The sequence below is a fragment of the Myotis davidii genome, unplaced genomic scaffold (genome assembly GCF_000327345.1).
Source record: "Myotis davidii unplaced genomic scaffold, ASM32734v1 scaffold629, whole genome shotgun sequence".
In the NCBI taxonomy this organism is placed as follows: Eukaryota; Metazoa; Chordata; class Mammalia; order Chiroptera; family Vespertilionidae; genus Myotis; species Myotis davidii.
The window spans coordinates 819,230-845,868 of record NW_006300210.1 but is presented as its reverse complement, the minus strand read 5'-3'; the positions used below and the strand labels follow the sequence as shown (position 1 = coordinate 845,868).

The following is a 26,639-nucleotide window of genomic DNA, read 5'->3' as shown; positions in this document are numbered from 1 at the left end:
CTCAGGAGATGAATCACGGCAGCCCTGTAACTTTGAGAAAATCCCAAGCTCCCTTTCTTTGGAGGCTGAAAAGGCCAGGACAAAGGGAGATGACACATGAGCACCGGGCTTTGTTCTCATTCCATTTTTAGAGACTCAAGTTTATTCATCCTCCCTGGACTTGCCTACACAATTATTCCTTAATTTGCTTCTTCAAATTGGAGACAGTTCTAATAGGGGGAGTCCTTGGAGGAATGGAAAGAAGAGTCTTGAAATTTCTACAATAAATTTCACTGGACAGGGTTTTGTTGCCACGTTGTTTTTCTTCTTTTCCTAAATATTGTAGCCAAAAATAAATAAATAAATAAAAAACCAACCACAAAAATGAAAGAACCTTTCATTTGGGCAGTACATAAGAGTTTGTGCTGGCCTCCAACTCATTCTAGCTAATGTCATCCTCATATTAACTGAGATATCTCGTGCTTACTCAAAACTTTACAAATCACTCTCTCTCTCTCTCTCTCTCTCTGTCTCTATCATCTTTATCCATCTCCATCTCTATCTTCCTCTCTATCTCTGTCTCTATCTCCATATCTATATACATTTATCTATCTAACTAGAAGCCCATTGCACAAAGATTCACGCAATAGGCCTTCCTTTCCCTGGCTGCTGGCACTGATTCTCCCTTGGCACCCGGGACCCCGGCCTTTGGTCCGGCCGCAGCGGAGAAGCCAAGCCTCTTCAGTCTTCAGTCTTCAGTCTTCACTCTGTGCCTGTGTATGCAAATTAACCACTATCTTTGTTGGGTTAATTTTCATAGTCACTCTGATTGGCTGGTGGGCGTAGCAGAGTGACACCAATTTGCATGTTTCTCTTTTATTAGTGTAGATTATCCATCCATACATATATATGAACATGTCTATTTATCTATATCTGTTTCTGTATCTATCTTTCTATATATACCTATGCCTACCTTCTCTGGACCATAGCCTATGATTTATATATCAATAGATAGATAGATGATAGATAGATAGATAGATAGATAGATAGATAGATCATAAGCTACCGGTCCATAGAAGGTAGTTATTTGTCTCTTAAATAAGTTGGTGTGGTGCAGAGGTATAGATATCTCTGTTTCATGAATGATTCTTTCATCTTGTTGTGCCTCCCTTTCATGGTGAGCCCTCACTTCATGGTTAAAAATGGCTCAACTCCATCATATTTTTTCCAGCTTGTTAAAAGGTAAAAAGAGTAAATATGAAATTATCAGTTTGCTTTTAAGAGGATGGCCTGGAAGCTATATGCATTACTCTGTTCATATTTCACTGGAAAGGACTTAGTCATGTGGCTACATCTAACCATAAAGAAGTTGGAAAAACAGTCTTTCACTATATGCTCTGCCCAAATCAACTGCAGAGGATCTTCTAACTAAAATGGAGAATGGAGAGTGGGTAGTGACAATGGGGCAGGGGTAATTAGAATTCTCTATACACTATTAACAGAAGTAGGATAGTCCTAATAAGAGGTCACTATAGCTAATTTAAAAAAACACACACACAACATTTGACAATAAATCCTTCAAAAAGGATCTTTGAAATTGGGGTCAATGGAAAATCCATTACTTCTACTAGTCTGCTGAAAAGAAAAAGAATAAACAAATGTTATTCTTGTTACTAAAGCTCTATGTGTGCCTGGCACAATGTATTATCTCATTTAGTTCTTACAACACTACATGCAAGAGTTATTTTCTTCACATTTTATAGCTGAGAAAACAGGCCTTGAGATGTTCAGTAACTAGCTCAAGTTCATACACTAAATAAGCAGCAGAGAAAGGACTTAATGCATGGCTGAGCCCACCAATTTTAACTCCAATGCGACAGCCTTCCCAACATATCTTGTTATCCACTCAATTCACTTTCTTTCATCCTAGGATTACGGGAAGACTCTCATCCTTATTCTCTTGTTCTGAAGACACATAATGAATGGATTCAAACAGGGACCTACCCCGACAGAATGAAAGCAGTCCTCTGATTCATTGCTGGCTAGGCAGGTTGCTTTCTGTTTTTCCTTCCAGATCCACTCTCTCTAAAGCTGTGGCCCGTCCTGAGCCTCGAGAAGGCAAACTTACAATGGAAGCACTAGTGGTTACTAGTTCCTTCCCCCGACTTCCGGTCACAGGGAGGCTGGTGTAGGAAATCTGAGTAAGGCAGGACAGGAAGGCTGAGATAATCATTTTCTCTGCCCCCATCATACAGAGGTGCTTTTTTGCCAGGCCCCATGTTCCTCTCAGCCCATTCCATGGCTACATTTTTTTTATTTTTTATTTTGTTAAGGTCTGGAATACAATTACCTTCCCGATGAACATGATACCTCTGGATAGCAACAGCTTCCTATTGTTTAAAAAGAACCACTGTTAGACAGTCACAATTCTTTAGCATTATAATACTTTATAAAAATGGGATCTCTGCTTCATTTCACGGTTATGAACTTTAGAACACTGCAGAGCAGTCTTTCCAGGTGGCAACGGGGTGGCATCTTCCATCTTTTGATAGTTTTAGTAAGACGGCCATATGAGCCCTAGCCGGTTTTGCTCAGTGGGTAGAGCATCGGCCTACGGACTGAAGGGTCCCAGGTTCGATTCCAGTCAAGGGCATGTACCTTGACTGGTTGCATGGTTGCAGGCACATCCCCAGTTGGGGGTGTGCAGGAGGCAGCTGATCAATGTTTCTCTTTCATTGATGTTTCTAACTATCCCTCTTCCTTCCTCTCTGTAAAAAATCAATAAAATATATTTTTTTTAAAAGATGGCCATATGAAAGGTAAAGTAATTGTTGAATCTATAACCTGCAGTGATGAATCTTTAGTAAACTATCCAGGCCTACACATCCTTGGACACCATCTGGGATGAAGGCCCGTTCAAGTTGTGGCTCCCTCCTAGAAATGAAATTTTAATTGACATTTTGATCAACTAATTATATTTCTCAATGACTCTGGTCATTTTATTCTTACTCAAATATTTTTCCTGCTCAGTGATTAAATACTAATATTCTCCCAGAAAAACAAATCAACTCGATTTTCATCAGCAATATTGGTCACTAACTATCCTCAGTTTTTTCACTCTTCACAGAGCCCTAGTTGAGGGCTAGGTAAATATCCTATAATAAAAAATACTTTAGCCACTCCACAACTTAGCTGAGAAGTTTTATGGTCTACAAAGTCCTCACATTTTATATCAATTATTCTTTTTAAAAAGTCACAAAATTGAGTATTTCATTCTAATATATTGCTTTAGCCTCCTCTCCTTTTCACTTTATGGTGATATCATCCAACAACAATGTAAACTCTTGTAGATAACCTTTTATTTTTATCAATTATTGACTCTACATAGAAAATGTTTGTGGACTAAATTGTGTGTACTCAACATTGATTCTAAGTTATAAATGCTCTCAGGGAGTTTGATAATAGTAATAATAATACAATGGCTATTTATTGAATTCCTATTATGTATATTGCCATGATCTTTGAAACACTATAAACATTATTATGCCAAATTTACAAATGAGGAAACTGAGTGTCAGAGTTTACATTGTTTGTCCAAGATAAATTAATTTGTAAGTGGAGGTGTTAGAAGTTAATCCAGAGTCTTATTCAAAAAGCCTTTGCTAAGCTTAGTCACTGCATTCCAAAATTCGGATAATGCAAAGAGAATTTTATGACATAGGAGACAGCAATCTTAAATCTATTAAATAGAATAGTCTTCTGGCTTCTTCTAGCTCAATCCCCAATACTATATTATTGTTCTAACCTGATGACTTGATATCACTTTTGTGTGATTTTTATATTAACTTTAAAGAAACAAACGAGATGGCCTTCTGCCATAGAGAAGGGAACATACATCCCCATGATCATTAATTTTGATGTTACAGTATTTATTTTTATTATTAAAAAGTCAAGTTTGGCCTCTATTGGAAATTGTTCTTTACTGCTACACTGAAAACCGTGGCTCAGCACTAACTGTATACAACTAAAATCGCTTTCTTCAGCAGGCATTTTCTAACTCCCGAAGGTCTGCATTACATAATCACACACAACAAGTCAACCAGTTTGCAGTTAATTCTTCCTGCCGGAGAAGCAAGAAAGCTATACTCTTTAGAATGGGATTATCCACGAAGCTTATACTGTGCGTTTGAAGACACTGGTGGAATACTGCTACACCTACTTTGGGCATTTTTTCTAGACTCGTGTTTGATGTAGAACTTCAGGGTCTTCACGGAGTTGCTTTACATCCTAGAAAAGACCCAGAGCTGATTCCTGAAGCAAATTCTGACTTTGTCAACAGGACTCAGATGGCGGGTCTCCAGGGTTGATGAAACCTCCCTCTCTGGTGGGCACGGCAGCCAGAGTGACACACATTTATGGAGCCCATCCTTCGGCAGGCGCCATGCTGCATGCTGGTTGAGCTCCTTGAACGCCAGCCCTGCCATCTGCTCTCTGATTACACAGCAGAAGGCTTCCCCAGCAGCCAGCACCAGACAGTCCTCGCTGCCGGGTTGCACCAGAGAGTGCAGCCTCCAGTGGTTTGCTCTGCACTTCCCACCGGGTGCCTGGCTGAGAGAAGGGAGGGTGAGGGGAGATCCTTTCACACAGTGCTCATCCCTTTTACTCCTCTACTGTGTGGCCTTCTATCATCAAATCACATCAGCTTGGACCTTTTGCAAATTTACCTCCACCAAGGTGCGCTTGATTCACACCTTGGCTTGTCTTTCCTTTTTAAATCATCTGTCTTTAGAAGACACAGCTATTTGGAATTTAATGCTGCATTTATTACAAAATGGCTGAAGATACAAATGTAGCAGATACATACTGAGTGTCTATGGTGCACCACCACAAGGTGCTGGGTCCTTGAAAGTGTAGCCCCTGTCGTCACCACTGTGTTCACTGTGCAGAGGGGCCAAGTGTGATCGGAGGGAACCTCTGATTTTTGTCCTGGGAAAATCAAAGAAGCTCCATTGAGAAGGAACATGCCCATTGGGGTTGAAAGTGTGTCTAGGAGTTTTCCGGGAGAAGGTGGTGGAGAGGATAGAGGAGACTTTGGGCAAAGGATGGAGCATGTATGTGCAAAGGCATACTATCTCATGGAAGGACCAGGAGAAGGGGAGGAATTCAGAGGGTCAGGAGCATATGGTATTAAGGTCAGGGCTGGAAGGATTGGTGTAGCCAGAAAGTGGAGGCCTTCGTAGACCATGCTAAGAACTTTGGGTTTTATCCCAGTTACTAGAAGACGTTCCAATGAGCAGTGTACTGTAGGATATACAACAAAATAGGAAGAAATAAACGGCAGGAAGGTAATTAAATGAGAGAGAAAAGGAGCCTTGTTTAACCCAGCAGGAGGGATGAAAGCTTACTGTTTGATTCAAGAGCCAGTTCTGTGATGGCATTTATCTGGAGACTGTGTTTTTATGCTTAATTAAAAAGCAAGACCGTTATTTATCGTATCAGCCAGTTCCTCTAAGGCCTTATGTAAGGCGTTGCTTTGTGGGACTACTGTGCTAAGAAAAACTTTCTTTTCACTGAGGAGCTGGCTCAGAATTAAATGTAAGCCTCAGTTAGCTATCATTTTGAGATTTATTTAGGGCATTTCCTATGTCCTGAATTCCTATTCAAATTTTATTTTGTTATATCATTATATGGATCTTTTGTTGCAAGCTGCTTTCTTTTTTTTTTTTTTTAATATATTTTATTGGTTTTACAGAGAGGAAGGGAGAAGGATAGAGAGTTAGAAACATCAATCAGCTGCCTCCTGCACAACCCCCACTGGGTCTGGGTCCGCAACCAAGGTACATGCCCTTGACCGGAATCGAACCCGGGACCCTTGAGTCCGCAGGCCGACGCTCTATCCACTGAGCCAAACCGGTCAGGGCGCAAGCTGCTTTCTGAGTAACATGAAGTGTGTATGAGTAGATGCAAGTAAAAACTAAAATAGATAATCTATATATGCACAAAGCTTATGTTTGGTTTTGGTTACTGAGAACATTTTTCTACTTCTTATGGACCTCTCAGACATGTCAGTTGAATAGCTTTCAAATATTGGTGTTCCATGTAGAAGCCAGAGCCTGGGTATCAGCATGGAGATGCATCAGCATGGAGATGCATCAGCGTGGAGAAGTATCAGCGTGACGACAACTAACGTCTGTGTTTGTGATTTTAAACAGTGTTTGAAAAAAAATCCTTAAGTGTTTATATTGTTTATCTTATTTTGTTTTCAAAATATTCTTTTATAAATTGATTTTAGAGAAAGAGAAAGGGAGAGAGAGAGAAAGAGAGAGAGCGAGAGAGAGAGAGCGAGAGAAACACTGATGTGAGAGAGAAACATTGATTGGCTGCCTCCCGCATGCATGCACCCCAACTGGGGATCAAGTCAACTACCTGGACTTGTGCCCTGACCGGGAATTGATCCAGCAACTTCTCAGTGCTTGGGGCAATGCTCAACCAACTGAGTCACACAGGCCAGGGCTATTATATGTTTTTGATAATGGTGTCTGGAAACTCTTGAATTAGTAACTCTTCCCGGAAATCTAGAATAGTGCTAGATACAAGCTAGTTTATACCAATCTGTTATTTTCTTCAGCTTATTGTTGAAGTAGATTGCTTACAATGGCCTGCTATCTTACCTCTGTTTCCTCCAGGGCACCGATGCAAAATAATATGCAGAATATTGTCAAGTGTGTTTCCTTCCACGTCTTGCATGGATTAGGGTTCGGGATCTGAAAAGAGGAGCCGCACACAAATGAGAGAGAAATGACACAGGATAATTTTGAAATGTTGGGGGACCAGGCGGGCAAGTCCAGAAGGACTTCCACCGATGCTCAGGCCGCTCCAACCTTTTATTGATCTGGAGTAGCCCTTAGGTAAGGAGGTTTCAATGACACACAGATTCGCTCATCAGCAGACAATTTCCAGAAATGGGCAGAATATCAAACAACAATAATCAACAAGGATTTACATAAGTATCTAAGGAATTAAGTGAACTAAGGTGGGGATGATGCTTCAGCTACCATTACCTAAATTAACTGGGTGGTTCCTAGATTAACTGGGTGGTTCACAGCCCTGACCTTTGCTAGGACTTCAAAGGTTGAGATAGAAACATCAATGATGAGAGAGAATCATTGATCGGCTGCCTCCTGCATGCCCCCCACCCCCATAGGGATCAAGCTCACTATCCCGGCATGTGTCCTTGGCCGAAATAGAAGCCCGGACCCTTCAGTCCACAGGCCGTCGCTCTATCCACTGAGCCAAACTGGCTAGGGCATCATTACCTTATGAAGAAAACGTTTACTGATCTTTTTAATTAGGTTAAATTCACCTTGTTATATGCTTTTGTAGCATCTTGTACTAATGGCTCTTTTGTAGCATTGATGATAGTGGTAAGTTTATACTTATTTATGTGATCTGTGGCTTAACATCTGTCTCCTCCAAAAGACTACATTTCCTCAGCAACAGGGAGCCATTTATTTTCTTATTGTGGTATCTCTTACGCTTAGCATAGCGCCTAACCCATAATAGGAGCTCAAAATAGTGTTGACTGTGGAAATGAGTGAATGGACACACATATAATTGAGTACACGTTGCCCATTCGTGCATCAGAAATGGTGGGCATGTCCCCTGCCAGTCCTAGTGAGCAGGGGGCTGATTTCTTCTCGCAGCCTCTTCTTATTCCTTGAAGGTGTGGGTCTCTTCGTGGGGGCCCACACATGAGGGAAGGTTATGTAAACTGTCTTATCCTCCTCTGAGACATTTGTTACACGTAAAACAAAATGGCTTATTCACAAGTCACAGCTCACCACTCAGGATTTTAAGGTGGGAACTAATTGAGAATAAAGCTAATTTTGTGTATGGAAGGGTAATGAAACAGATCCTTTCCTGGCATATGCAATGTATTAAAAATAACTAGGGGGATTGATAGTCTGATTGCTGTTTCTCTGTCTTTGGATCTGTCCCTGTTCATCAGTCTATGTTGTTCTCTATATTCCACAAATGGTGAGATCATGTGGTATTTATCTTTCTCTGACTGGCTAATTTCACTTAGCATAATGCTCTCCAGTTCCATCCATGCTGTTGCAAATGGCAAGAATTCCTTCTTTTTTACCGCAGCATAGTATTCCATTGTGTAGATGTACCACAGTTGTGTGTTTTCTTTACTGCATTTCTGTGAAATGTCCCCCCGACCCTACCCCCATAGGCATATCCCTGGAGGCATCTCCCAGGAGGACAGGGAGGGGGCACTGGGAAAGGGAGGCGACTGTTAATGGGTATGGGTTTAAAGTCCTACAATTGGCTCCTCTCTGAGGGGGCGTGTCTAGGCCCTCGGGGGCGTGGCTAGACTCTAAGGCAGACCCAGCCAGCTTAAAACCCTGCGGAGGGCTGGTGGCCCACGCTGTGGTTGCTGTTAAGCCTGGAGGTATGGAGCAGTGTGCTTGCCTCTGCCGCGTGGGCTCTTCACGAGGATGTTGGTGTTGTCAATAGTGCCAGGGCCCAGCTGAGAGGGCAGCGGCTGAGGGCAAGCCGCCCTGGCAGAAAAGCACGTGGAGGCGCACCCAGCAGTGGGGTGCTGTGCGGGGAGTGGAGGAATCGCGAGCCCCATGCCGCCCCTGCACTGCTCGCTGCAGGACCTGCCTCCCGAGCTGCTAGTGGAGATCTTCGCCTCGCTCCCGGCACCCATCTGCCCAGCCTGGCCCAGGCCGGCACCAAATTCCACCACATCCTGCACATCGACAGCATCTGGAGACGGCGCTGCCGGGAGGAGCATGGCGTTCCTGAAAACTTGCCGAACCAGGAGAGGAGGGGTATGTCTTATCGAGAAGTCTATGCGACGCTGTTCCACCCATACAGACACATTCTGGGATTGTGGCGGCTAGATCATAGCTATGCCTCCCGAGCTGCTAGTGGAGATCTTCGCCTCATTCCCCGGCACCGATCTGCGCAGCATGGCCCAGGCCGGCACCAAATTCCACCACATCCTGCACATCGACAGCATCTGGAGACGCGCTGCCGGGAGGAGCATGGCGTTCCTGAAAACTTGCCGAACCAGGAGAGGAGGGGTATGTCTTATCGAGAAGTCTATGCGACGCTGTTCCACCCATACAGACACATTCTGGGATTGTGGCGGCTAGATCATAGCTATCGAACACTGCTGAATGTCGTGGTGGACGGCTTATGCATTACTGGTTCGATGTGCGGGCCTCCCCTTCTCACCGATGTGTATGGCCCACTGCAGTTCCCACCGTTTGAATGTCGTGGTGGACGGCTTATGCATTACTGTTTCGATGTGCGGGCCTCCCCTTATCACCGATGTGGATGGCCCACTGCAGTTCCCGCCGTTGTTCAGAATTCGCCTGACGGCGAGGAAATCAGCCACGTGGAGTGCATGGGCAGCTTCTACAGCTGGTCCCACCGCCGCCACCTGCAGATTCAGGACAGGTTCAGCATCCAGTGGATCAAGAGAGACCAGCAGAAGGATGCACCAACGCGGCTTAGGGGAGAACGGGGCGGGTGCTGTTGCAGGAGGACAGCTGCCCGATGACTGCGAGACCTCCCGCCGCGTCTGCCTCCCGCCGAGCCACCCGGACGACCGCATCCGGCCAGGCCTCTTCCACGGCGGATTCTATGACGTCCGCCTAGTGACTGCCATGCTCAGCTTCCGTGGGGAGGATGCCAGGGCCACGAGCGTCACTGCGGACTTCATCTGGACGTTAGAGATCCGCCTCCTGCGCCGCATCCAGCCGCCGGATGGCGAGATCTTCCGCCACTTCAACAGCTCTCCCGCCTGGTCCAGGGGATTGACGAGCAGGTGGTCCCGGAGCAGCAGCAAGAAGACGGGACTGAGGAAAGCGAGGGCCATGGCGGGCAGAGCCCTGCCCAGCCCAGCGCCGGGGAGTCCGGGGCTGCAGCTTCGGAGGAGCAGCCTGTCCCGTTCGTTCTGTCTGTGGCCGTGTGCTCAAGAGACGAGAACTTCCCCCGAACCTGCAGGATGTGTTTCTATGGCGTGAACATTGTCACCTCAGATGGCTTGGCCTACCCCAGTCGCTGCCCTGGCGTCTTCTTTCTGTTCGATGAGAACCACTTCGGGTTCATCTGGCTGGAGCTGAAACACTTATTCCTGTTCTGCAGAGTCCAGAACACCTTCCAGAATGTGGAGGCGCCGTCCCCACAGGCCTTCCTGGAGATGCTCTCGAACATTCAGTCCGGACCCCCTGAGAGGAGCAGCTTCTATCCACTTTGAAGATTTGACCTTCTGTCCAGGTTACCCACCTTTGTTTGTTTTTTTAATCCTCACCCGAGGATATTTTCCCATTGATGTTTAGAGAGAGTGAGGGAGAGAGGGCTGCAGCTTCGGAGGAGCAGCCTGTCCCGTTCGTTCTGTCTGTGGCCGTGTGCTCAAGAGACGAGAACTTAGAGAAACACATCAGTTGTTTGCCTCCTGCCCAAGCCCGGACCGGGACCAGCAATTGAGGTAGAAATAAACCTTAGACCAGTGGTTCTCAACCTTCCTAATGCCGCGACCCTTTAATACAGTTCCTCATGTTGTGGTGACCCCCAATTTCCTTGTTACAAATTGCACATAATTAAAGCATAGTGATTAATCGCACAAAGAAATAAAGACATCAGTTGTTTGCCTCCTGCCCAAGCCCGGACCGGGACCAGCAATTGAGGTAGAAATAAACCTTAGACCAGTGGTTCTCAACCTTCCTAATGCCGCGACCCTTTAATACAGTTCCTCATGTTGTGGTGACCCCCAATTTCCTTGTTACAAATTGCACATAATTAAAGCATAGTGATTAATCGCACAAAGAAATAAAGACATCTTACTTAATATCTATTGTTTATTTATTAACATTGAACTCATGGCCAATGGCAATAGAGCTCATTTCTTATGAACGCTTATCTAACAGATCCGTTATCTCCACAAAGCATAGCCAGTGCTTTGGCACTAAGGCTGCGGGCTGTTTTAAACAGCAGGGGCACAGGCTCCTGGGATGGCGTCTTCAGAGACAAATGGGGACTGTTCCCATTCCTCATGGGGATCTGAAGAAAAGAAGGAACATGGGGGAAAGGCAGAAAGCAGCAGCTCCTCAGACTCCAGCAGTAGCGATGAAGATGCCAGCAGCTCCAGCTCATCTTCCTCGGGGACACCTCTGACTCAGACGCCAACCGAGCTTTGTTCATTCCTAGGTGGCGGGACAGAGAACTGCCCAACAGAAGTCTTTGGCATCTGTGTACACTGCAGGGTCTTCTCCCTGTCCCTGTTTATTGCTTTACTTCCTTCCTTGGCCCTCCTCCTCCTCAATACCGAGTAGGATAGGTTGGGTATATTTAAATGCCATTTAACAAAGAAAAATCAACCAAAAAATGAGTTTGCGACACGCGTGTCATAGGTTCGCCATCACTGCCCTATACCATCAGTACCACTCCCTCTAGGAGCCCCAAGCAATGAAGGATCTTGAAACAAACAGAGATGATGGGGCAGCTGTGAGGAGCACACTGCACTGGACTGTGTATTTGTGAAGAAATAAGTTTTGCTTTTCTTATTTTCTGTCTGCCAGAGGTGGTCGGGGGCCACCATGAGCCTGTGACTCCTACATTCTCTGCAAGAACTCTACCTCTGGACTCTTATACTACATCTGGTGTGAGAAAGGAGTTGCCATTCTTTATGTGACAGTGGTCATGTAGCAGGCAATATTTATACCTGTATATTTAACTCTGACATCTCTATGAGACTTTATTACTAATTTCAAATAAAATTATATTTTCTAAAAAAAAACAACTAAAAAGGCATGATAATGAGATATAAAAGGGCAAGAGCTAGGATGTTCTGTGGCTTCTCTGGCACATTCGTTCTGTTTGGAGTCATTGTGAAAGCTTCCATTCACTTCACAACCTTGGGCTCCTACCCAGCAGTGATTCAAAGTACAGACTGAAATGTCCCCTGTGATCTGTACCACTTTTTTGGAGGGCACTAATACAATCATATCAGTAAGCAGTTAGCACGCATGGCACAATGAAAAGAGTGTAGGTTATGGAGTCAGCAAGACCTGAATTCAAGATCTGACCAGGCCTTGTGTTGATTAACTGAACTCCCTGGGCATGTCCTTCATTCTCTTTAAGTTTCAGTTTCTTCATTTAAAAAATGGAGATAATAATGCTTACTTTGCACTGACGATAAAAAGAGCCACTGTCTATAATGCTCTGAATACATTGCTTTAATCACTATTTTCAGGATTGAATTAATTTTTTGGGGGGAAAAAAAGATTCTGAATCAACTGAACAATACACTAGTAATATTTATATAGGTCTATTGGAAGTCTTGGTAAACTAAGCCAGGTAGTAGAATGATTAATTGAATGTGGAGTTATATTTAAAAACTATCAAACTCACCTATGACATTCTTAGCCAAATGCCATCCAGGAATAGATTATTTCCTAAGAATATCAGTCTGAAAGGAAATACACTCTTTTGTGGACACAAGAGTCTCTTTTTAAGCCAAGCAATAATCAAGATACTTGTGATGGAGAACTGTGGGGAAGGAGACCTTTGGAATATCTAGATGCGGTGCCGAGCAGGAGGGCTTGAGAGCCACCCTAGCATAAGCCCCAAGGGTGAGGACGGCAGGGGCCGGAACTTGCCCTGGAAATGGCCGATGAGGCTGAGATCCCCTCCTGCTGCTGCCCAGGAGCCGAGCGGGCACCGTCTGATCTCCTTGTCTGCCTGAGGGATATTGTGCTTCAGTTCTGCAAGGATGTGGGACCCCGTGGAGATACAGGGGGGTTTTACCTACTGTTTCTGCTCAGCGCGTACCCAAGGACCAGAAGGCTCCTTCTAAGGAAACAATTTGAAGCCTGGCCAGATGGAGTTGTGGGTGGAGGCCATGTTGAGTAGCAGCCTTTGAGAGAGAGAGACCATCCGGTCTCTGTTCCAGGGCAAAGTTTTTCCCACCTTAAGCACTTGGTGCATCACCTGCACACTGGACACCGGAGTGTCTTGAAGAGCAAGGATTAGCCTTTAGTGCCTTTAGTTAGGTACATTGCTCGGAGTGCGCAAAACCCTCATTTCATCTGAAACCTAGAATCTACTTCCATAGTAGTGATGGTGCTGGCATTAGTTGCCTGAGGCTGAGCATATCCCAGGCATTTAGTGGTAAGGAGCCGGTCCTCTCCTGGCCTGTCCACTCTGTGCTGAACAACTGACCGAAGCACACTGACCGCTGAGCTCAGCGCTGGGAAGCGGAGGTGTGACAGCTTCTCTGGTCCATTCATTCTGCCTGGAGGGATTGCGATGCGTTTTCTTTTGTTGATGGAAAATGACTCACATATTGTTTCCTTACTGCTTTGGTTCCTGGGCCCAATTCCCCAAAGGCGTTTCCCATCATAGCTTAGCTAACTCCTAAAGGAAATAGAATGTAGCAGTGGTAAAATATTACTGGATATTACTACGTTTTAGACTTTAATGTTTTATTTTGGTGCTTTTGTTACCTTTGTTCTCACGTAAGGGGGTGTCACATCTATATTCCTAGCAGAACTACCCACAAATAAAAGCATATAACCTGCCCGTACAGCTACATATATTCTCTGTAGCCCTGTGTATGTTTTCATAGTGCTTTTTAATATATCAAGCTGACATCTCTGATGGTGATGAAGATGTCATGAATGATGTAAGATAAACTGAAGTGAAGTGAAACCCAGAACCAAAGGCTCCTTTACGTCACTATGGGAGTGGCCGAGCCTGCCGCAGAAACCTCACCTATAACCTTCAAGGCCACATCACTTGCCACCAAGTTCAGAAATCCTTCTCTGCCCTCGATAAGCAGATCCTTTGTTCCCCTGCTGAGATTCCCTAGCTCGCCCCTTGTCTGCAGCATTCATTTGGCTGTAATTTTCCATTCTATCCAGTGCATTCCTCTGCCCTGTGTTTACATAAAAGTGTATTGTAACCTCCTTCAGAACTAGGACCTTTCTTTTTTGAAGTGAGCCTGTGTTTTCTACCCTGCCCTGCAAAAAGGAATCCAAAAAGTATGTATTGTGTGATGATATTTTTCCCTGTCTTGTTGATGAATAGACAGTGAATCCAATGTTCTGTGCCGGGGATATGGTGTGAACAAGGCAGATGGGGACTCTGCCTTTGATTAGAAATAATTACCCCAAGTTTTCCTTCTTCCCTCTCTATGTGTACATGCTGGGGAGTTGAGTGGGAGAATGTAACAAGAGACTGGAAAGGAAAGGAAAGTGGGTAGATAGAAGAAACACGGTGAGTTTTTGGAAAGTGTGGAAAGGGCAGACATTGCCCCGATTCTCATTTTCACAGTGCATTTGAGAAGTTGAAAACATGGGTTCTGGAGTCAATCCCCTGCTTGTGTTCAAATTCCCACTCCGCTTCCTTTTTGGGTGACCTTGGACTTATTTAATCTCACGAAGGCTCAATTTCTGCTGTGAATAGAGTCAGACGCATCAGATTAGATGATGTTGGGTGCCTCCCTCATAGTATGTGCTCAGTGGCAGTGGTTATTAACTCCTTTATTATTTTAGCTACTGTTATTTTTACATGCACGACTCTAAGGAAGACCGTGCCCAGGACGCCTGGAATAGGGCAGAGACAGCCCAGGCTGGGCATGTGCTCAGAGGTGGCCTTTCCCAGATGGTAGAGCAGCTCCAGGCTCCCTGCTCACCTCTGAAGGGAGTGCTGGAGCCTTTCACATCTGGGCTTATTCTGATAGCGGTGGGCTCTCTAGCGCCCCCCTCCTGCTGGCCGCCCCCCTCTTGCCGCAGTAAGCCTTAGTAGATGGGAACATGTGAAAGGAAAGATACATTTCTTCTCCTCTTTGGTCTCCCGGTTGTAAATTTACTGAGATCTGATGGGAAGAATCATGTTCAGTATTTTGTAGCTTAAACTTTCCTGGCTAGACTTTATTTTCTCTAATACTAACAAAATGGATTTTCTTTCCCCCCCTACCCTCTCTTGTTAATAGGGTGCTGAGAAAATTTTGTCAATGAATGAATCAGGAGAACTGCAAGACCTCTTAACCAAAATTGAGGTAATTGTGCTTTTAGCAACTTATTTTTAGTAATCCAAATGTTAAACACATTCTGATTGTAACTGAGTTTTCCTACTTGAATTTTTCCATGTTCTTACACATATGTAACAGGATACATGTGGCAGTTTTAATTTGATGTCACCTGTCATTAAATTTTCTCTAGTTAGAGTGGCTTTAGTGTTTGTTTCTAACAACCTCATAGTATTAGGTGAAAATTCCAGTCTGCTTTAGTAGAGCCTAATTCTCTAATAGAGGTGATGTTGATGAGGTGTTTCAAATCAAACACTTGTCTTAAAGCATATTTAACATTTTTCATGTAAATCATTTTATTTTTCTCATGGATCATTTTTAAATATTACAAAAATTTATTTCTATAAAGTGCACATTTAAATTTTGTTCCTATACTGATTATTACAACATCAGAGAAATACTTATTCAAATATGCAATGTATCAAGTCAGTATGCAACCAGAAAGTCCCTAATCCTTCTCTGCTAAGCTTGCTTTTCTCTATATGTAGGAAGACCATGTATTTTACCATGGAAACTGGGAGACTTTGAGAGTGCAAAGGGGGTTTATAATTTTTCTGGGATAGCCAACATGAGCCTAGGTGTTCCCAGGTGAACTAGGTAGTCTGCTTACCTGGATCTAGTGTATATGCCCTTACCAGCTCATCCTGGTCTAGTCTCCTTTGCTGACCTTGTTTTTCATTGCCTACCATTCCTTCCACTTCAGTTAAAACAAAGAACTCTTTGTGCGTTATTACTGCCATTCCTTTGTGCAAGCTGTTCTGTCTGCCCGGAATGCTCTTGTTCCAATTCCTCCTGTCCCTCCATGGTCCTCGAGCCCCATCTGCAACATCACTTCTTCCCCAAATCATTCCCGACCTCTCCCCCCTCTGAATTCCTCTGACCCTCTTTCTGTTGGGTGCTTTTCAAAGTATTTTGATTTTTTTATGACTTTTCTTTGGGTATTTCATTCATGTCCCAAATGAACTCTGTGCCCCTTGGATTTATTCATATCATGTTTCATATTGTGACCTTCTCAGAAGGACAAACAATGAGGATATGCACTTGATAGTTTAAAACTCCTTTTGAAAACCTCTATGGGAGGAGCTAATTTCTTTCCCTTGGTACCTATATCCTACTCCACCTGCATGGAACCATTAATTTGAGTGAATATGTATTTTTTTACTTATGTGAATTAAGTTGGTTAATGTGTGTTATTTTCTGTGCACTTTTTAAACTTATGTAAATTTAATGAAATATATGTTATGAAATATATGTAATTTTGTGCCATATTATTTTCTCTAGGCACTATGTTTTTCGGTACCATCTATATTGCTGTGTGAACATTTAACCTGTTTCTTCTAAGTGCTGTGTAGTTCTACAGGACAACAGTGCTCCATAGAACTTTCTTCGGTGATGGAAATGTTTATATATCTGTGTTATCTAAAATAGTGGCCATTGCTGCATGTGGTTATCTAACACTCAAAGTGTGGCTAGTGCGACTGAGGACTTAAATTTTTAATTTTATTTAATTATTCTTGATTTAAATTTAAGTTTAAATGCCACATGTGGCTCATAGCTCTTGTTTTGGATTTTGTAACTCTATGAAGCCCACCTACTATTTTCTTATCTACCCTCTTGTCCACTGATGGGCACCCCGATATCCCCCAACTCCTTCCATCAAACAAACAGTGCTGCAAGGAAGAGTCCTGAGCATGTTCCCTGTGGGTTTCCCTGGAGTAGAAATTGCTGCTTCCGAGCTGATGCATAGACTTAGTTTTCCAGGAAGTGCCAGATGGCTTTCTGGAATGGTTGCACCATTCAACACCTCCTCCTGTAGAGAAAGAGGTTTAGTGTGTTCCTGCTTCTTGACAATTAAGTTACACTGCTCTCTAACTTACAGTTGTCTAATTTTTTCCAGGGTAATAGGCAAATTGCTTTATTGAGCTATATTGATTTATTTTTTTAATTTATGTTTTTCTGATTACCACTGAGTTTGGACATTTCATTGTATACTTATTAGATTTTTTTTTTACCATTTCTTTTGTAAATTGTGCATTCTTATACCTTGCCTATTAAATGTCTTGGACTTGCTTTTTGGTTTGATTTTTTGGAAGGTCCTTCTATATTCTAGATGTTAAATTTTTGTTGGTTTTAGTCATTGCAATGTTTCCTTCCCTTTGTTCAGCTTCTTTCGTGGTATTGTTCATGCAACAGAAATTCTCTAATATAATCAAACCATCATTTTTCCTTATGTTTTGTGCTTTTGAAGTTTTACTTATGAAACACCCTTCCACCTTAAGGTCAGAAAAATATTGTCTCATGTTTTCTTATATTAACTTTATTATTCACATATAGGTCTTTAGTTCATATAAAATCCAATTCCCTTTTCTTAACATATGATGATCCAGCTTCCAAATTCATCTAATAAATTATTGCTCTGTTGTGTTGATTTTATATTATAATAAACCCCCATTTATACTTGGGTCTTTGAGGTCTATAGTAACTTCCACTGATATGTTGTTTCTTATACCAAATCATACTGTCTTTCTTTTTATGGTTTAATAAAAACTTTCAGGTTCTTACAAGGTGAATCTCCCTCATTACTCTTCTTAAAGATTGATGATTGACTTAGCTATTTATGGGCTTTTATTTCTTTGAGTCTGTAATTCTTTAATTCTACAACTTTATTAATAGCACCAAGCTATATTAATGTAACTTATCTCTCTCAGCTCAAAATATTTCAGAAAGAAGATTTTGTTATCTTCATTAAGTGTTATTCCATTCTACTGATGACATAAACAAGGCACAGATATTTAAGACTGTTTTTGATGTTAAAAAGAATGGGATGGTACTGGCTTCTAATGTTATAGGAGTTTTAAGGTGCTATAGCTCTGTTGGGCTGCTTTGCCTATATAACCAAACTGGTAGAGAATTTGAAGCCATTCGAGAAAGCCCTGGTGGGCTCTGTCTATGAAAGGGGCTGAGGTTTAAGACAAACTAACCCAAAAAAGAGACTGGCTCTGGAGAATCAGTTAGAGGAGCCAAACAAAGTGAATAGGAGTTGCAAGATTCAGATCCAAACCCATTGCATTCTTCTGGTTGGCTTTTGGCAATGGAGCAGGAGTTAAACGTTCATGAGGTAGGCAGCGTTGGAGTCTTTACTCTGTAGCAAGTAATATTCTTGGTATTTTATGTATTAAGTCTCTGAAACCTCACAACAACTCTGCAAGGTGGATTCTAAATTATCCCTATTTTGCCAGCAAAGTAACGGAATCACCAAAGGTTGAATCACTTGCATAAGACCTTAGACAAGGTTCAATTTATGATTCCACGCAACCTGACTCCAAAGCCCATGATATTAACCATGAATCTATGCTCTCATCACTCTTGAATTAAGTGTCATGTAGGTTTCTGAGAAACATGACCATAGTGGCAGGACCCAAGGCCCAGGTGCGAAGTTTACTGGGAGGTAGATACAGTATTAAGTCCTGGGAACAGATGGTTTTCACACTGGGTTCTGAGACTTGTGGTGCATTATGGAAGATATGTAAATTGGTGGTAACTTTAGAGAGAAATCAGACAGATTCTGTTCAGTTTTAATTTGCTGATACTTGTGTGCTACATAGCAGGCTTGACTGTCCTGGTCCTGGTAATTCAGGCCCCGGTAATCCCAGGTGATGATGAGGAAGGATGCTAGCAGTTGCAGCTCGGCCATCAGAAAGTGTCAGCAAATAATTTCAAGTTTTCTGGTCCCCAAATCTTAGCATCCATCTCTCCTGAGTGAAAATTGCTCTGGAAAGATGAGTGGGTCTGATTCATTAATGAAAATTGTCAGTGGCCTCTAACATAAAGAGCTGGCCAAAGGCAACAGAAGCAAGTGAAATATGGTGACAGCTGGTATGAGACTCGGGTTCAATAAGGCTGGCTGTACCAATACAAGGTCTGCGCCTGAGAAAAGGGGTCCTCCCCACGGACTATGAGCCCCACGTGGACACAGATCCTTGTCTACGTTGTTTTGTTCTTCACTGCTAGTGCCTAGAACAGGGCTGGCAAATAATGGGCACCCAGTAAATATTTTTGAGTTGCATCCTTTTGCAATCAAGGTGGGGTTTGGTTTTTTGAGAAGGCAAAGCAGTTCATTGATGAAAAAGATGAAAAAAATCGTTATTTTAATATAGGAGAATCCTTGGGCAAAAAAAAGATGAATAAAAACGCCATTTTTAAGGTAAAATTGATTTATTACTATATTTATGTATTTATTTATATTAATAAACAGGCTATAGATTAGAAGCGAAGAGGTAAGACTTTCCCTGACCCTGATGGTGTCCACACAGAGAACGCACGGGAGCCTGAGGTGTCTCAGCAAACACCTTGCACTGGCAGACACTGGGTTAAAGTTCTCAGTTGGTTGAGAAGATCTAAGTAAGTTTTTGCCTTGCGATTTTTTTTAAAGACATGAGCAAACATTTTGTTGTCATTTCTAGTAAGATTGCCAACATAGTGTCCATTTTCTGCCTGATTCTTCCCTGAAGGCTGGGACTACTCATTTGTTGTTCACACAGAACAGAGGTAAGATGCCCAGCAACACACGGAGGATGCTGGAAAGGCCCAGGCTGCCTATACAAGACATCTGAGCTGCCAAAGCTTGTCCTCACCCTCCCAGGAGAAGCACCGTTCTAGATGATGGCCCCGCCCCGTGGGGAGATGGCCACAGCCTGTTCAGAGACTATAGTCTCAGAGCACCACCTACTCACTGGGGAAATCAGGCCATGTGTTCAGCCTGCTGCTCTCTGAAATCCGAACATCTTTTTAAGTAGGTTTATGGCAGTTTATCCCACTGGGTTCAAGAATCAGACTCGTACATTCAGGCTTATCCACTGAGTATCATAAGCTACAAATTTCCTGTGTCTGCATTTTGTTCAGTGGCTTCTTTCGCAACGCTGCTAATTGACGATGCTACCATCTCTATTCTGCTAACTACTCATTAGCAGCGTGGTCAGACAGAGAGGTGCTTATTAGCCACTTAATAAGCATTTGCTGAGTTGAAATGTTGAATATAGTTTCAAGCAAAATACAGGGACGAAGCTGAATCATGCAGAGATGATTACACGCCAAGTGTGCACTCTTTGACAATTTGTTGCATGGATTAAGTCTGCTTCACAGACAATCTGAATGATGAGGTCTGTTGTCACAGAGACTCAGATAAGTTGCTTCCTCTTTGGTTGAATGCTTAAGGGACTTCCAAGCTCTTCTGGAATAGGATTAGATGATCTGAAGTTAAGAATAAGAAGTGTACTTATTTCCTGATATTGAAGATTACTGATCTTGGCACCCTATTTCTATAGTAGGTAGCAGCAAAGCCTTTTTATATTTGAAATTTGAGTTTTGCTACCAAAAAATCCATTTGATTATCATTTATGAACTCCACACTTGTATCTTTGTCCCTTGGACCTTTATGAGAGATTTGGGAGTTCCTGTTGCTTCAACTCAGATGACCACAGTATGGAGTGGACCTCTTCAAAGATCTAAGGTTGGGGCTAAGAGCTTTTATAGAACAGGGAAGTGTCTGTTTCACGACTGTATCCCTAATGCATTGCACAGTGCCTGGCAGTAGACCAGTGGTTCTCAACCTGTGGGTTTCGACCCCTTGGGCCTAAGATCATCCTGCATATCAGATATTTACATTACGATTCATAACAGTAGCAACATTACAGTTATGAAGTAGCAACAAAAATAATTTTATGGTTGGGTCACAACATGAGGAACTGTATTTAAAGGGCCAGAAGGTTGAGAACCACTGCAGTAGACACTCAACATATTTGTGGGATGAATGGCTAAGTATTTTTTAAAAGTCCTTAAAGCAAGAATATGTGAACAGAAAGAGATGAAAAAAAAAATACTTTTTCACTTTTTAAAAAATTGAATTGTACTCCAAAGGGGCATGCTTCTACCCGAACCACTATTCAGAGGACTGACATTCTATAGATTCTGTGCTCTGAGTGCTATTCTCAACTGAGTCTGCATGGATTCTCACTCTGCTGGGCACCAGGACACTGAAAAGTTACCCTAGATTCTTTAGTTGCTTGAAGGTCAAAGTCCTGAAGTAGACCTCTTCATTGAAATGGAAGTCTGTATTGTTGCTAATAATGACTAATTTTAACTTCAGTTATTTCTCCTTCCTCCAAGCTGGAATATTGTCTAAGTTTGGGAAATTTCTTAGCTCATTTTACATTTTCCCCTGAGGGCAAAACTGTGGAGGTGCTGGATTTAGGACACGGGAGCATCCTATATATTACAAGCCTAATATGCTAAGTGTCTGGTCGTCCAGTCATCCATTCAACCAATCAAAGCACAATATGCTAATGATATGCTAAGGCCACTCAACCGCTCACTATGACATGCACTGACAACCAGAGGGCAGACACTCTGGCTAGTAGGTTAGCTTGCTGCTGGGGTCCTGATGATCAGGACTGAGTGAGATGGGCCGGACACGCCCTGGAGCCCTCCCGCGGTCCCTTTCCAGCTGGCCAACTTCCCGCGTTCCTCCCCAGCCCCAATCTTGTACCAGTGGGGTCCCTGGGTCTGGCCTGCTCCTTCTTGCAATCCAGGACACCTTGGGGGATGTCAGAGAGCCGGTTTCTACCTGATCCCGCAGGCCAGACCGAGGGACCCCACTGGTGCACTGGGTCTTTAGTCTAATATAAGCCAGCTTATTTTCTTTATAAGAAGCTCTTTGAGATGGACCCAAAGTTCCAGTGCACCAAAAGTGTGCTTTGAAGGAGATGGCTGGGCATGACTGGATTGTTTATCTTTACTAGAAGACCAAATGGAGGAAAATATGCAGGAATGGGATTCCTGGAGGCTAATGGAGTGCTGGGGAAGCTTAGTGAATAATCTCAAGACCCACCTCCATCCCTCACCCTATTCTGCTTTAGTCATAGCATTTATCCTCTTAACTGTTTTACATTTGGGAATCATATGTAATATAGTATTTGGGAAAAATGGATGTAAATAAGGTCGAAACTACTGTTAAATAGAAAGAACAATGGCTTTTGCTCTTGAAGAGAGTGCTTCAGTTTCTAGTTTTCTGATCCCCTGTACCCTGAACATTTTTTTTTAACTCATTCAGAGGCTTTATTTATAAAATGAGGTTGTTGTGAGCATTGGGTATAAACTCTGCAGGCTACGTAAGCCATCCTTTCCAAGTTTATGGCTGAAACAACTAATTTTTCTTGGGAATGGAAGTGGCCTTATAATTTTTCCAACACTGTGCTCCAAGACATCAGAATTCACACATGTATAGAAATATATTTATTCTCCCTTAAGACCTGAAACCAAAAGACTAAGTATAAAAGTGTGTAAATAAAGTGACTTTAAAAACGATAGACAATGGTTGTATCATGTGACTACAAACAATTTATATCAGTAGTTCTCAACCTTCCTAATGCTGCGACCCTTTAATACAGTTCCTCATGTTGTGGTGACCCCCAATTTCATTATTACAAATTGAACATAATTAAAGCATAGTGATTAATCACAAAAACAATATGTAATTTTATATGTGTTTTCCGATGGTCTTAGGCAACCCCTGTGAAAGGGTCGTTCGACCCCCAAAGAGGTCGCGACCCACAGGTTGAGAACCACTGATTTAGATCAAGGCAGCAGTTAGTACAAATCCTTCAAATAAGGATTTATTAATTAAATAGCAATGACTAACTTTATTGAGTAGTTACTATGTGCCAGGCAATATTCTATTTATTTTTCATGAATTAACTCATTGAATCCTCTCAACAACACTTTGAGTAAAAGGCAGATCTCAGAATAACACGGCATGGATTCTGATGACATTATTTTAGGGTGGCCTTTGTCCATCTGTGATTCCCTTTAAAATGACAATTTAGCTTTTAATATTTATAAATTAATTTTATTTTTAAAAATTTATTTGACCTGACTTATGAAAGAGCTTTGAATCTCCACAAACTCGACAAAGTTCCTTGTTTGTGTCATTCGGGTTGACAGCCATTACTTTCCATCGAAGTAATTCTGTGCTAATAAAAATGAGCTATTACATGGCTTTTCCATTTTGATATAATAGCTGAGTCAAACGGTAATTGCACATGAATCTTGCAGAAAATGCATATCTGAAAACTGGTCTGGGAATATATACATTTTAAGGCAACAATGTTTTTAATGGTTGTTTCCCAAAGTACCTTCCACAAGGTATTACATATGAGCAAATTACAGTTGTTTCTTGGGAAAAGGGTTCATATAGTAGTTTGTGCTGGGGAAATGGTGGGTTAAACACACTTAGTCAGGCGTGTTTTTTCAGTTAGATTTTTTGGAGACTTTTATATGTGCAATTGTGATGCTCCAGAGAAAAGCTGTATGTATGTATGTGTAAGTATGTCCAGTATGTTTGTCTGAGTGTGTGTGTGTGTGTGTGTGTGTGTGTCTGTGTGTGTGACTATCACATTTCTCAGCATTAGAGTGTGTGTGTGTGTGTGTGTGTGTGTGTGACTATCCACATTTCTCAGCATTAGCCATTATTCTTGTTTCAAAGCTTCACTTTCAAACATTGCTGCAGATTCCTATTTTGCAAGTCAGAAGCTTGGTTTTCACTCACTTTTTTCTATGTCTTCATTTTATAATGGCTCCTAACCTGTCCCCAGCTGGCGGAGGCCACCAGTGAACTCCAGCAAAGGTTACACGTGCAAAACAGCAAATAGAAATGCGTATGGATCATTTTCAAAATGTTATCCTCCACACACTGGATAGTTATTTTCATCCTACTGCCAGGGTTCTTTATCTTTCCTTGAGGTAGAAAGGCTGATAGCAACCATGAGAAATTATACAGACTTGGATAAACATCCTAATATTTTTATGACTATTTCTTCAAATATAAAAATGAGGAAAAAGTTGCTTGAATTATCTGCTTTACGGAGATGTCAATAGTATATGTGTGAAGGGAGAGGCCAGGGAAGTTTCTATATAATAATGCATTGAAAGTGCTTTTTTAAAAAAACAAACATATTCAAATGGGCAATATAACCTGGGGCCTCCAGGTGGTAGTGGCTCCTCTGCACTTCAGCTTTTAGTTTTCGGAGTTTCCAGACTCAACTGTTATTGATAGTAGTCTATAAACACAACCACAAAACTGTTCAGAGACACTAGAGAGAACGTTGCCATATTTCCCTTAATTCAAATCACCATCTCCTGCATTGTTTGGTTTGTAAATATTTGGTTTTATATGATGGGTTTTTCTAAGTGTGTGCCCTTTGACCAAAAGTGCACCAAGTTTTATAAATTAAGCTCCTGCTATTGATGGCCATCAATGGGGCAGCGAAGGAAACTTCATCTAGCTTTCCCAATGCATAGCTATATGATGCCAATAGTATTTTTATGAGCATCAACAGTACAGAGGGACAGGGAGGCTGACGAGTTGTCCATGCTAACACATTTTCTGTTCTCTGTTGTCCTCCTGCCGCCCTATACAGAGAGTGCAGCATCCACATGAGTGTCCTTCCTGTGGAGGCTTTGGCTTTCATCCGTGCTCCGTGTGCCATGGGAGCAAGATGTCAGTGTTTCGAAACTGCTTCACAGACTCTTTCAAAGCCCTGAAGTGCACGGCGTGCAACGAGAACGGTCTTCAGCGCTGCAAGAGCTGTGCTGCTTAGGCAGCGCTTCCGCCAGGGAGAGCTGCGTTTTATCAACCGAGGCAATCATTTGCTTTCTACTTTTTTTTTTAATGGTCACGTTTATGGATTAATCAATAAACTTTGTTTATTATAAGTGCCTTTGTTTTGAATTTTTACTGTGACCATTTGATTTGATATCAAGTGAATGTTGATTTAACAACATGCCAAGCCCTGTGTTAGTAGATCCCGGTTTCTATTTGGAAATACCCAGCACCATTCCAACAAGCCCAAAGTTTGACTCCTTAAATGGGTTTGATTTTCTAAAGAAAAGACACAATGTATCTATCTGATGATGCCCATTGCAATGTCACCCTATGGATGAATTAATTCAACTTTCTAGGTGTACAGAACATATTTCTATGGGAGAAGAGAGCTCTGGGATAGTGGGAAAGAATACGGTCATATTTATTCTTAGACAGCAACATTTTTACTACATCTTGGAGCAGGTGATTTTAATGATAAATCAATATTGTCAGATGGATTTCATGGTGATGATAAAAAATAAGCTGCCAGAAGACTTATCCAGACTTTTTTTTTTCAAGCATCTGCTTTGTGTGTCATGGAAAGCAAACAAAGGCTGCCATTATAGTCCTCTTGAGCTGGACGCAGAGAACTATACAGTTTGAACACATCGTAGGCAATGATAGAAAAGGGGACAGAAGAAATTTTGCTGCAATTATTGGCTGATGCCTAACTGTGCACACATCTGTACTCTGATGAAATCCTTTATCAATGATTTTAATAAATCACCTTCACAATATTTGTAATGTCATCAAAGTATTTTATACCTTAGTTTTAGACCAAGTTATGTTTACCAAATACTTCCTAATCATCTAGGCACAGTATTCGGTATAATTTCTGCTTTCATGGCACTTACTCTGTAAGAAGGAAAGAAGTATTAACTAACTATAAGCAGAATAAGTCTTATAAATACTAAATGAAACAGTGTGCTCTGGGAATGTATAGCAGAAGGAGAAACCTGGATGAGTTAGGAAATGGTAAGAAGAGACTGTTGAGCAGCTGACAGTGAAACAGACATGAAGGGTAATAGGAAACTAGTTAGTCAAAGAGCCTGAGAGATAGTGCTTCAAGGTCAAGGATAGCATATGTGGAGACTCTGAGGTCAGAGAAAGGTGTATGTTTCTCTGCTGAGGAACTGTTAGAATCCAATACGGGAAGTTTCAGTCTAGTAATAGTGGAACAGTTATGGCGGACTAATAATATGCTAATAATATGTTTACATGAACAAGATAGGAAAACATAAACTGCTCAAGCCATTGGAAAGCAACTAAAATGGAAAGATACAGGGAGGGATTCAATCACTAGACAAAGGGAAACAAAATGAGCCCCACATTTATCCAGCTTATCCTCTGAGCACTTCCCAGTTGGCACCGAATAGAGCTCCTGAAGAAAGAGCATTGAAACTAGAGACATCTTTAAAATGTTGTCATGCAATCCATAAACATGGTAGATTTCTTCATATATTTGGATTTTCTATAATTTCTTGGTGGAATATGCACTGTAGTTTTCAATGTGAAAATCCTACACATCTTTTGTAAAATGTATTCCATGGACTTGATGTTTTCTGATAGTGTTATAAATTGTATTATTTTAGTTTTGTAGTCTGTCTGTTGCTTGTGTATTGTATTCTAATTTTTGTCTAATGACCTTGAATTCAGCAGTTTTGTTAAGGTCACTCTGAGGTTCAACAGCTTGTGGATTTCTTTGGCTATTCTACATATCAACTGTGTAATTTACAAACTTGTGGCCTGGTGCATGAAATTTATGCACAGAGGTGGGCGGGAGGGGTATCCCTCAGCCTCGCCTGCACCCTCTCCAATCTGCTGCTGGCCTGATCACCCCCAACTGCCCTC

The 26,639-nt window shown here is 42.2% G+C and overlaps 1 protein-coding gene across 1 annotated transcript in view; it reads left to right on the top strand.

The window, feature by feature from the left end:
- GRXCR1 (glutaredoxin, cysteine rich 1) overlaps positions 1-24,859 on the top strand; it is an 80,536-nt gene extending 55,677 nt beyond the window's left edge. The window contains exons 3-4 of the mRNA XM_006776610.1: positions 14,996-15,061; positions 24,565-24,859. Of these exons, the coding sequence (XP_006776673.1) occupies positions 14,996-15,061; positions 24,565-24,744 (246 nt within the window). The 3' untranslated portion in view covers positions 24,745-24,859. The remainder of the gene's footprint in view (positions 1-14,995; positions 15,062-24,564) is intronic.
- Positions 24,860-26,639: the final 1,780 nt, after the last annotated feature.